General features: G+C 42.6%; 1 protein-coding gene across 5 annotated transcripts in view; it reads left to right on the forward strand.

Moving 5' to 3' along the window:
* The window catches only part of STK32B (serine/threonine kinase 32B), a 445,681-nt gene extending 435,530 nt beyond the window's left edge, over positions 1 to 10,151 (forward strand). For all 5 annotated transcript variants that reach the window (XM_016951222.4, XM_024356003.3, XM_016951221.4 and 2 more), the window contains one exon: positions 9,500 to 10,151. In XM_016951222.4, the coding sequence (XP_016806711.1) occupies positions 9,500 to 9,638 (139 nt within the window). In that variant the 3' untranslated portion in view covers positions 9,639 to 10,151. The remainder of the gene's footprint in view (positions 1 to 9,499) is intronic.
* The last annotated feature ends 3,062 nt before the right edge of the window (positions 10,152 to 13,213 follow it).

Below are 13,213 nucleotides of genomic sequence, written 5' to 3' on the forward strand. Positions count from 1 at the left end.
GCAGGAAGATCATTTTGTTTTAGGCTGGGTTCATAGCCTTATGATCTGAAAACATATAGAAAAAGCAAAATATAAAACTGTCTGATAAGTAAACCCAGGCAAAAAAAAGTATGTAGACAATTATGAAGACATTTTAAATTTTATTTCATTAACTATTTTATTTTATTTTATTTTATTTTATTTATTATTATTATTTTTGAGATGGAGTCTTGCTTTCTCACCAGGCTGGAGTGCTGCGGCACAATCTTGGCTCACTGCAACCTCTGCCTCCCAGGTTCAAGCGATTCCCCTACCTCAACCAACTAGTTTACCAAAGATTTACTTAAGTGACGTGAACTTTATAAAATGGGTTAATTACTGTATATTTTATATGAGTGCTCATTTATTGAAATCAATCAAAATACAATTTCTTAAGAGATTTCTGGCTGGCTACATCAGATTTTATTATGTAAACAGAAGCTACAGTGTAATACATGTATATATACATAACTACATCTAGATAGACATATATACATACAAATGAAGATCTTGTAGTTATATTTTAGAATTTTGTCATGGGATAGTAATACAAACTCACTGGTTTACAAATGATGGTTGGACCCAAATTATTTTTTGAAAAAAATGAGATAAGGCTAAATTTTAAGATCTTTTTGTTTTTTTAAGTAGGCATTTTTTTTTTTTTCTAGACAGTCTCACTCTGCCACCCAGGCTGGAGTGCAGTGGCATGATCTTGGCTCACTGAAACCTCCACCTCCTGGGTTCAAGCAATTCTCCTGCCTCAGCCTCCCGAGTAGCTGGGATTACAGGTGTGTGCCACCATGCCCAGCTAATTTTTGTATTTTTAGTAGAGATGGGGTTTCACCTTGTTGGCAAGGCTGGCCTTGAACTCCTGACCTCACGTGATCCACCCACCTCAGCCTCCCAAAGTGCTGGGATTACAGGTTTGAGCCACCATGCCTGGCCTGTTAGGCAGTCTTATGAAGGCTGTCAACCAAATTTGGGGTAAGGCAGTTTGACTAGGTTGCCAATATACTGAAATGGACAAAGAACAATGTGACTAAATTATGTCAGGAGGCCCAAAAGATAAGTTATTTTATTATAGCAGAGCCTGGTCTTTTTTTTAATTTTTTAAATTTTATTATTATACTTTAAGTTTTAGGGTACATGTGCACAAAGTGCAGGTTAGTTACATGTGCATACATATGCCATTTTGGGTGCTGCACCCATTAACTCGTCATTTAGCATTAGGTATATCTCCTAAAGCTATCCCTCCCCCACTCCCCACCCCACAACAGTCTCCAGAGTGTGATGTTCCCCTTCCTGTGTCCATGTGTTCTCATTGCTCAATTCCCAACTATGAGTGAGAATATGCGGTGTTGGTTTTTTGTTCTTACAATAGTTTACTGAGAATGATGATTTCCAATTTCATCCATGTCCCTACAAAGGACATGAATTCATCATTTTTTATGGCTGCATAGTATTCCATGGTGTATATGTGACCCATTTTCTTAATCCAGTCTATCATTGTTGGACATTTGGGTTGGTTCCAAGTCTTTGCTATTGTGAATAGTGCCATAATAAACAGACGTGTGCATGTGTCTTTATAGCAGCATGATTTATAGTCCTTTGGGTATATACCCAGTAATGGGATGGCTGGGTCAAATGGTATTTCTAGTTCTAGATCCCTGAGGAATCGCCACACTGACTTGCACAATGGTTGAACTAGTTTACAGTCCCACCAACAGTGTAAAAGTGTTCCTATTTCTCCACATCCTCTCCAGCAGCTGTTGTTTCCTGACTTTTTAATGATTGCCATTCTAACTGGTGTGAGATGGTATCTCATTGTGGTTTTGATTTGCATTTCTCTGATGGCCAGTGATGATGAGCATTTTTTCATGTGTTTTTTGGCTGCATAAATGTCTTCTTTTGAGAAGTGTCTGTTCATTTCCTTCGCCCACTTTTTGATGGGGTTGTTTGTTTTTTTTCTTGTAAATTTGTTTGAGTTCATTGTAGATTCTGGATATTAGCCCTTTGTCAGATGAGTAGGTTGCGAAAATTTTCTCCCATTCTGTAGGTTGCCTGTTCACTCTGATGGTAGTTTCTTTTGCTGTGCAGAAGTTCTTTAGTTTAATGAGATCCCATTTGTCAATTTTGGCTTTTGTTGCCATTGCTTTTGGTGTTTTAGACATGAAGTCCTTGCCCATGCCTATGTCCTGAATGGTAATGCCTAGGTTTTATTCTAGGGTTTTTATGGTTTTAGGTCTAACATTTAAGTCTTTAATCCACCTTGAATTAATTTTTGTATAAGGTGTAAGGAAGGGATCCAGTTTCAGTTTTCCACATATGGCTAGCCAGTTTTCCCAGCACCATTTATTAAATAGGGAATCCTTTCCCCATTGCTTGTTTTTCTCAGGTTTGTCAAACATCAGATGGTTGTAGATATGCGGCGTTATTTCTGAGGGCTCTGTTCTGTTCCATTGATCTATATCTCTGTTTTGGTACCAGTACCATGCTGTTTTGGTTACTGTAGCCTTGTAGTATAGTTTGAAGTCAGGTAGCGTGATGCCTCTGGCTTTTTTCTTTTGGCTTAGGATTGACTTGGCAATGCGGGCTCTTTTTTGGTTCCATATGAACTTTAAAGTAGTTTTTTCCAATTCTGTGAAGAAAGTCATTGGTAGCTTGATGGGTGTTGAATCGGTAAATTACCTTAGGCAGTATGGCCATTTTCATGATGTTGATTCTTCCTACCCATGAGCATGGAATGTTCTTCCATTTGTTTGTATCCTCTTTTATTTCATTGAGCAGTGGTTTGTAGTTCTCCTTGAAGAGGTCCTTCACATCCCTTGTAAGTTGGATTCCTAGGTATTTTATTCTCTTTGAAGCAATTGTGAATGGGAGTTCACTCATGATTTGGCTCTCTGTCTGTTATTGGTGTATAAGAATGCTTGTGATTTTTGTACACTGATTTTGTATCCTGAGACTTTGCTGACGTTGTTTATCAGCTTAAGGAGATTTTGGGCTGAGACAATGGGGTTTTCTAGATATACAAGCATGTCATCTGCAAAGAGGGACAATTTGACCTCCTCTTTTCCTAACTGAATACCCTTCATTTCCTTCTCCTGCCCAATTGCCCTGGCCAGAACTTCCAACACTATGTTGAATAGGAGTGGTGAGAGAGGGCATCCCTGTCTTGTGCCAGTTTTCAAAGGGAATGCTTCCAGTTTTTGCCCATTCAGTATGATATTGGCTGTGGGTTGTCATAGATAGCTCTTAGTATTTTGAGATATGTCCCATCAATACCTAATTTATTGAGAGCTTTTAGCATGAAGGGTTGTTGAATTTTGTCAAAGGCCTTTTCTGCATTGAGATAATCATGTGGATTTGTCTTTGGTTCTGTTTATATGCTGGATTACATTTATTGATTTGCGTATATTGAACCAGCCTTGCAACCCAGGGATGAAGCCCACTTGATCATGGTGGATAAGCTTTTTGATGTGCTGCTGGATTTGTTTTGCCAGTATTTTATTGAGGATTTTTGCATCAATGTTCATCAAGGATACTGGTCTAAAATTCTCTTTTTTGGTTGTGTCTCTGCCCAGCTTTGGTATCAGGATGATGCTGGCCTCATAAAATGAGTTAGGGAGGATTCCCTCTTTTTCTATTGATTGGAATAGTTTCAGAAGGAATGGTACTAGTTCCTCCTTGTACCTCTGGTAGAATTCGGCTGTGAATCCATCTGCTCCTGGACTCTTTTTGGTTGGTAAGCTATTGATTATTGCCACAATTTCAGATCCTGTTATTGGTCTATTCAGAGATTCAACTTCTTCCTGGTTTAGTCTTGGGAGGGTGTATGTGTCGAGGAATTCATCCATTTCTTCTAGATTTTCTAGTTTATTTGCATAGAGGTGTTTGTAGTATTCTCTGATGGTAGTTTGTATTTCTGTGGGATCGGTGGTGATATCCCCTTTATCATTTTTTATTGCATCTATTTGATTCTTCTCTCTTTTCTTCTTTATTAGTCTTGCTAGCAGTCTATCAATTTTGTTGATCCTTTCAAAAAACCATCTCCTGGATTCATTAATTTTTGAAGGGTTTTTTTGTGTCTGTCTCTATTTCCTTCAGTTCTGCTCTGATTTTAGTTATTTTTTGCCTTCTGCTAGCTTTTGAATGTGTTTGCTCTTGCTTCTCTAGTTCTTTTAATTGTGATGTCAGGGTGTCAATTTTGGATCTTTCCTGCTTTCTCTTGTGGGCATTTAGTGCTATAAATTTCCCTCTACACACTGCTTTGAATGTGTCCCAGAGATTCTGGTATGTTGTGTCTTTGTTCTCGTTGGTTTCAAAGAACATCTTTCTTTATTTCTGCCTTCATTTTGTTATGTACCCAGTAGTCATTCAGGAGCAGGTTGTTCATTTTCCATGTAGTTGAGCAGTTTTGAGTGAGTTTCTTAATCCTGAGTTCTAGTTTGATTGCACTGTGGTCTGAGAGACAGTTTGTTATAATTTCTCATCTTCTACATTTGCTGAGGAGAGCTTTACTTCCAACTATGTGGTCAATTTTGGAATAGGTGTAGTGTGGTGCTGAACAGAATGTATATTCTGTTGATTTGGGGTGGAGAGTTCTGTAGATGTCTCTTAGGTCTGCTTGGTGCAGAGCTGAGTTCAATTCCTGGGTATCTTTGTTAACTTTCTGTCTCGTTGATCTGTCTAATGTTGACAGTGGGGTGTTAAAGTCTCCCATTATTATTGTGTGGGAGTCTAAGTCTCTTTGTAAGTCACTCAGGACTTGCTTTATGAATCTGGGTGCTCTTGTATTGGGTGCATATATATTTAGGATAGTTAGCTCTTCTTGTTGAATTGATCCCTTTACCATTATGTAATGGCCTTGTCTCTTTTGATCTTTGTTGGTTTAAAGTCTGTTTTATCAGAGACTAGGATTGCAACCTCTGCCTTTTTTTGTTTTCCATTTGCTTGGTAGATCTTCCTCCATCCCTTTATTTTGAGCCTATGTGTGTCTCTGCATGTGAGATGGGTTTCCTGAATACAGCACACTGATGTGTCTTGACTCTTTATCCAATTTGCCAGTCTGTGTCTTTTAATTGGAGCATTTAGTCCATTTACATTTAAAGTTAATATTGTTATGTGTGAATTTGATCCTGTCATTACGATGTTAGCTGGTTATTTTGCTCATTAGTTGATGCAGTTTGGCCTCGATGGTCTTTACATTTTGGCATGATGTTGCAGTGGCTGGTACCAGTTGTTCCTTTTCCATGTTTAGTGCTTGCTTCAGGAGCTCTTTTAGGGAAGGCCTGGTGGTGACAAAATCTCTCAACATTTGCTTGTCTCTAAAGTATTTTATTTCTCCTTCACTTATGAAGCATAGTTTGGCTGGATATGAAATTCTGGGATGAAAATTCTTTTCTTTAAGAATGTTGTATATTGGCCCCCACTCTCTTCTGGCTTGTAGAGTTTCTGCCAAGAGATCAGCTATTAGTCTGATGGGCTTCCCTTTGTGGGTAACCCGACCTTTCTCTCTGGCTGCCCTTAACATTTTTTCCTTCATTTCAACTTTGGTGAATCTGAAAATTATGTGTCTTGGAGTTGCTCTTCTTGAGGAGTATCTTGGTGGCGTTCTCTGTATTTCCTGAATCTGAATGTTGGCCTGCCTTGCTAGATTGGGGAAGTTCTCCTGGATAATATCCTGCAGAGTGTTTTCCAACTTGGTTCAATTTTCCCTGTCACTTTCAGGTACACCAATCAGATGTAGATTTGGTCTTTTCACATAGTCCCATATTTCTTGGATGCTTTGTTCGTTTCTTTTTATTCTTTTTTCTCTAAACTTCCCTTCTTGCTTCATTTCATTCATTTCATCTTCCATCACTGATACCCTTTCTTCCAGTTGATGGCATTGGCTCCTGAGGCTTCTGCATTCTTCATGTAGTTCTCGAGCCTTGGCTTTCAGCTCCTTCAGCTCCTTTAAGCACTTCTCTGTATTGGTTATTCTAGTTATACATTCGTCTAAATTTTTTTCAAAGTTTTCAACTTCTTTGCCATTGGTTTGAATTTCCTCCTGTAGCTCGCAGTAGTTTGATCGTCTGAAGCCTTCTTCTTTCAACTCGTCAAAGTCATGCTCCATCCAGCTTTGTTCCGTCGCTGGTGAGGAGCTGCATTCCTTTGAAGGAGGAGAGGCTCTCTGCTTTTTAGAGTTTCCAGTTTTTCTGCTCTGTTTTTTCCCCATCTTTGTGGTTTTATCTACTTTTGGTCTTTGATGATGGTGATGTACAGATGGGTTTTTGGTGTGGATGTCCTTTCTGTTTGTTAGTTTTCCTTCTAACAGACAGGACCCTCAGCTGCAGATCTGTTGGAGTTTACTAGAGGTCCTCTCCAGACCCTGTTTGCCTGGGTACCAGCAGTGGTGGCTGCAGAACAGCGGATTTTCCTGAACTGTGAATGCTGCTCTCTGATCATTCCTCTGGAAGTTTTGTCTCAGAGGAGTACCGGGCCCTGTGAGGTGTCAGTTTGCCCCTACTGGGGGGTGCCTCCCAGTTAGGCTGCTCGGGGTTCAGGGGTCAGGGACCCACTTGAGGAGGCAGTCTGCCCGTTCTCAGATCTCCAGCTGTGTGCTGGGAGAACCACTGCTCTCTTCAAAGCTGTCAGACAGGGACATTTAAGTCTGCAGAGGTTACTGCTGTCTTTTTGTTTGTCTGTGCCCTGCTCCCAGAGGTGGAGCCTACAGAGGCAGGCAGGCCTCCTTGAGCTGTGGTGGGCTCCACCCAGTTCGAGCTTCTGGGCTGCTCTGTTTACCTAAGCAAGCCTGGGCAATGGTGGGCGCCCCTCCCCCAGCCTTGCTGCTGCCTTGCAGTTTGATCTCAGACTGCTGTGCTAGCAATCAGCGAGACTCCATGGGCATAGGACCCTCCGAGCCAGGTGTGGGATATAATCTCCTGGTGTGCCTTTTAAGCCCGTCAGAAAAGCGCAGTATTAGGGTGGGAGTGACCCGATTTTCCAGGTGCTGTCTGTCATCCCTTTCTTTGACTAGGAAAGGGAACTCCCTGACCCCTTGCGCTTCTGAAGTGAGGCAATGTCTTGCCCTGCTTCAGCTCACGCACAGTGCGCTGCACCCACTGTCCTGCGCCCACTGTCTGGCACACCCTAGTGAGATGAACCCGGTACCTCAGATGGAAATGCAGAAATCACCCGTCTTCTGCGTCGCTCACGCTGGGAGCTGTATACCGGAGCTGTTCCTTTTCGGCCATCTTGGCTCCAGGCCCATTTTCCTGGTCTTAAGTCTCTGTCCTTGAAGATCAAAATGTTGCTGTTCCTTTTTAGTATGAAGAGAATGTCTTTTACATGGAAATTTTTTCTTTGCTTTAAAAAAAAAAAAAACAGCATGAAGATCAAAGTGATTTTATTTCATTTCTGCTGGTTTGCAAGTGTTCTTCGTAGATATTATGTCAGACTAGCTAAGGAGTTTTAGAGAAGTTTTGGAGAAAGAGAGTTTAGCTTAGAGAAGGATAAAGAAAAGAAATTGTGAGAAGGATGGGGAGAGCTCTGGACAGAAAAGAGTTTCAAGTAGTTTTAAGACAGTATATTGTAGTGAGGCAGTCTTTGAGTTTTGAACAATTTTTTTTTAGCCTCAAGCTATCAATGAGCTATCATATCTTATTTGAAATCCATGATTTTATAGTCATGGTATTTTAATTCAGTTTTAAGAACGCAGACTCTTTAAATAATCCCTGCAATATTTGAACATGTTAGCAGCTGGAATCCCAGAAAATATGTTGGCATGCCTTTGAACTTTGAGAGCCCCATTCTGTGAATGTTCTGGTCTAATGTCAAGTACACAAAAGCCAATTAAACACAAGTGCTGAATGCAGAAAGTCCAAATAAATGCAAAAACAGACAGAAAATAAACTATATATTTACTAAGAAGGATGATAAGCCACCTCTTCAACTGAGGGTAAGAGGAAATATCCCATCACCAAGGACTCAACCCAAAGGGAGCCTCCCAGCTCTGTCCTCTGGTTCCTGCCCAGTCCACTAGGATGATGCATTTTAGCCATGACCACCTTTCCCAGTTGCCCTACCTGGAGAGCTGCAAGCCTTGGGGGCAGAGGAACTGCCCACCTTGGTCCTGGGCCTTTGCATGAAGGGTTGGGGGAAGGAACGACCAATTCACTGTCTTATGAAACACAGTGTTGCTGCTGGTATTTCAGTGTTATCTGAAGGACTTACTCAAGTACCAGCATTGTTGCAAACACTAGGCATTCCCACTGTGCACACACTCACATTCATACAACTGTGACCTGTCTAAGGGCATAGACTGTTGTAGTCATCTTAGGATAACCCTCAGGACCCTGCATATAGCAAGCATACACAGAGGCTTGCTGGGTGAAACAGCTCTTTCATTTAAATCAAGACAACAGGTGTTGACAACCTGCTCTGCACTCTGTTGGAAAGAAACATACTAGTTTTAAAATTCAGGCTAAAACCTCTTTTTCAGAACAAGGTAGAACTAATAGTAATTATTATTATTCCCAGCCCTATACTAGATATTTTACATGTATTCTCTATGATCCCCTTAGCCTCCTGCAAAGTGAACAATATAATCCCTAGTTTTACATAAGAAAGCTGAGGCTAAAAAGATAAAGTGACTTGACTAACATAACTCAAGTAGAAAGTGTTGAGAGCCAGGATGTGAGTTGAGTTCTTCCCTGCTCTAAAAATTCTCACTGCCTCCTTAAACGTCTCCATTCTGTTCTTGCTGCCACCATCCACATGCAATGACAGCTGTGGTATAGCGAATGAACTTTAACTTGAAGATCAGAAACAGAGGGATATTGACATCTTCCAACATGTGAAAGGTGACCAAGTGGCCCACTGCTAGGAAATGCAATGTTCGGAATCATACCCCCTCAACATAGTTTGTAATAGGATATTTTGTAAGTCTGTGTTTAACTGTTTGGATATTTACTGGTGGGATTATTTGATTAGTGCCTGTCTCCCCTTTTGACATTGAGCTCCTTGAGGACAAAGAATATGACTGTTTGGCTTGCCAGAGGATCCCCTGCTCCTAGGCATGGTGGCTGGTACACTAGTGAGCATTTAATACATGTATACTGAATGAATGATACCTGGGACTCACCACCTTTACTGACTGTGAGCTTGGGCAATATAAATATATGGTATATACAAAAATATAAATATGTGATCTGTAGTAAACATCACAAGGAAACACAAGATGGGAATTATCGCCATTCTATAGATAGAGAAATTACTATGCATTAAGTAACTCACCCAAGTGCACCTGAGCTGTGCTTTGATCCGAGGCCCATCTGGCTCCAGTGCACAGCACCCTGGCTGCCTTAATGATCAATCTTCCCAGGCAGGGGAAGGTTTGAGCTGAAGGCTCCACAGTCGCCCTGCCTGCCCAGTGTGTCACCTGGACGTGCCTCCACAACCCCATGCCGCACCACTAACTCAGATCTGTGCTTGTTTGCAGGCTCAGGAGGCAGCAGGGACAGGGCAGCCAGCTCTTGGACACCGACAGCCGAGGGGGAGGCCAGGCCCAAAGCAAGCTCCAGGACGGGTGCAACAACAACCTCCTCACCCACACCTGCACCCGTGGCTGCAGCAGCTGAGCCCACACTTGTTGCTGCTCAACAGGACCGCACTCGTCTCTGCCCTGCCCACCCAGAGCCCCTCTTTGTGCCCTGATGGTCCCTGTCTCACCCCTGAAAACATCAGATGCAGAAAAAGCCCTGGACTTGGAGCTGGGAAGCCTGGGTTCTGGTCCCATCTCCATGACTGATTCACATGTGACCTCAGACAAGTCACGCCCTCTCTGTGCCTCCGTTTTCTGCATCTGCCACAGGGGTTAAACACTTCTGCCCCACTTCAAATTACAAGATTATGGGGAGAACCCAATTAGGTAGGAAACATGAAAAACCTTTGATATTTCTAAAATCATTTTTACGTGCAAAATATAACCTTAATATTTGAAGTGACCCCTATTCCCCAAAGCAATCAAACTGTAATGACTTTGCAATTTGGCACATCCTAGCTTGTTAGAGGGCACTTCCGAAAAACACAGCCCTGACAGCAAAATAAAGGTCTGATATGTTGGCCCCTTCTATGGAAACAACGCTGCCAAATCCTGGAGCAAAACCTGAAGTGTCTTCATGTGCATTCTCTGGCAGGCCACAGGCCTTCTGAGCTTGTAAGATGGTGCAGCATGCAGACCAGCCTTGTCCCCAAGGTCTCAGCGCTGCGGTCTCACTCCTCCCCTCATTTAAGAAGACTATCCTTACCTTTTAGTTTCAGCAGTCCTCACCACCACCATATCCCCAGTGCTGGGATGGCACACAGGTGTCCATTCAGATGAGAGTTGGGTCGCTGAGCACTGGTTACACCTGCAGAGTGTAATCAGCACCCCATCCAACTGGCCCGAAAGCCCAGACCTGCAGCAGAACTCTCCAACTCTATCAGCTTTCAGGGTTTTCTCTCCTGGGAAGGGTGTAAAATCAGCTTGTCAGATTCTTCTTACAGAGAGTATCCAATCGGTATTGGTGGAGCGGCTCCCTATTTATACAATAGGAAGCATGGGTGCTTAGAAAGTTTATTTCAGGAGGAAAATGGGTTCACACAAAAAGCAAACTACATTCTGATCTGCTCAGGGAGAAGCTTGCCTTTGAACTGGAAGATGTTGGGATGAGCAGGGAAAGCTTAGACTTTGGAGTCAGGTTTGTGTTCAGAATCCAGCCCTGCTGGCTATTAACTGGGAGACCTTAGGCAAAGCATGCAATTGCTCTGAATGGCAGTTTCCTCATTTTTAAACAGGGATAATAAAACTAACATTGCAGGGGAGTTATAGGGTTAAATAAGATCCTGTGTGTAACCCCAAGCATTGGATGACTCATAGAATGGACTTTTTTGTCAGCATAATCGTCATCATTATTTAGATACTTTCTTCCTTCACTCACCCAGCAGGTCAGTTTTCTGTGCAAACAAACCTGTTTGTTTAGGATTCTTCCAAATGTTCTTCCTGGGGTCTTTGATAGTTGTTACCTCCTGCTGAAGTTCGAGTGTGTTTTTATTTTTTCATCCAACTTCCATTTTTCACTTTTTACATGATTACTCAATCCTTGGGGCTGTCCATGTTATCTCTTAGATTTCTTAAAAGACATTTTAATGTATGGTTAGGTTTTATATTTTTATTTTTTAAAAAAGAAATAGTCAGTGTTTTCCTCCTTTGAACCGAGACTATTTCTGGATTGTGTGCTCCTCGTCAGTTGACTTGTTTTGCACACTTTTCTTTACTTCATGTCCCCATCAACAACCGTCCTGCTCCCCACCTCCCCCAGGAAATAAGGGGCCTGCTCCTCTCCTCACTGTGACCCTGGAGGCTCTTAAGATGGTTTTTTTTATTGGGCTGAGTTCACGAATTAGGGGCAGGAGCTGGAAGTCGCCCTAGGAACACCAGATTTCCTGGTTCTGTTCAAGTTGGCATTTCTTGTTTGGAATAAACTATTTCTTGGACATTCCTTCTCACCACTTTGTTCTTAATTCAGGGTTGGGTGGGTTGGGCCACGTTCCTCTTAGCGTGAAGAGACTCAAGTTTAATTAGAAACATAAAAATGGGCATGGTTGGTGGTGTGGACACCAAGCCAATGATGGAATCACTTTGATTGGTGGTATGGACACCAAGCCACAGATGAAATCAAACTTAGCTTGGCAATTCAAGGCTCTATCTAACTCGATCACAATCTACATGATTATTGTTACTATTTTGTATTTCCTAAGGTACCATCTATTCACTAAGGAAAAAGTACAGAAAATTCTTCATCCAGAGAAAGACACTCTTTAACATTCCCTCAAATTACCACTCAAACCTTTATACAGCACACACACAGGTGCAAATGAACCAGTATTTTCCTTTCCATACAGACTTCTTGATTTTCCACTTTCCTGCTTTCATTTGTCCTGTCCTCTCTACTGGGGATGCCTTTCAGCTCTCGTCTGCACATGTTAAAATTCCCCTTTCTCAAAGGCCAATTCCATTTCTCCCATGATGTCTTCTGGGGCTTATGGCACCACCCACCCAAGCTAGATGCCACCTCCTCCAGGAACTCTCGCGCACACTTGCTGTCACTCACGGCTCTGCTTGCTGACAACTGAACCATCGCGTTACTCTCACCCATGCCTCACCCTCCTTACCTTCAGGCTCCCTCAAAGAAGCTGGGTCAGATTCACGTCCATCTCCTCATCCCGTCCTCCTGTCCTGACAGTGCCTGGCTCCTAAGGAGCAATCAACAAACTCTCTGTTTAGGGACGACTTACTTTTGGCACCCTCCTGTCTTCCACTTGGCTCCACTGTCGTGTTTTCCCAGGGGTTACCCTCCAGTGGCGTGCCCAGTCCCCATTCACCCCCTTCAGAACCACCTTTCTGTGATCTCCAAGTTCCAAATGAGTTTCACCCTTCCCTCATCCGAACCCCGACTCCCAGTAGAGTACTGGCAAGAAAGCAATCTGATTAAAGAAATCCATTCCCATGCAAGAATTTGTGTTAGGGTTTACCTTATGAGTGGAAATTCAGGTGCATCAGGGCCAGCTGTAGACCAGTGGGTGCACCAGGACATGCTGACAATACCAAGTCAGGGTCCATGCTGTGAGTAGCAAGGATCTAGAACTTCTGCCTGTGGCCAAACCAGCCATGCCTGTTGATTTCTGTATAGTCTATGGTTGTTCTCTTGCTACAACTGCAGTGCTGAGCAGCTACAACAGAGACCCTGTGGCCCACAATGCTGAAAATATTTACCACCTGGCCCTTTAGAGAACAAGTTGCAGAGCCCTGATCTAGAAGACACATCTGGGACACTAAGTGCATAGATGGCAGACGCACATTTGCTTTGCTCACCTGCAAAAGCCAGGGGGTCCCAGAGCTTGGCAATTCAGCCCTGTGGGTTCCCAGGGGGAAGAATTTGCAGGGGAATGTATGGTTGATTTGCCCTCACCAGTTGACCCTTGAGCTTTTTCCAAACTGGAGCCTTAACTAGTAACATTTCCCAGGTCAGTATTATTGAGTCTCTGTATTAGTCCGTTCTCACATTGCTATAAGGAACTATCTAAGATTGGGTAATTTATAAAAAAAAGAGATTTAATTGACTCACAGTTCCATAGGCTGTACAGGAAGCCTGGCTGGGGAGGCCTCAGAAAA

This window comes from Pan troglodytes, chromosome 3 (assembly GCF_028858775.2).
Source record: "Pan troglodytes isolate AG18354 chromosome 3, NHGRI_mPanTro3-v2.0_pri, whole genome shotgun sequence".
Lineage (NCBI taxonomy): Eukaryota > Metazoa > Chordata > Mammalia > Primates > Hominidae > Pan > Pan troglodytes.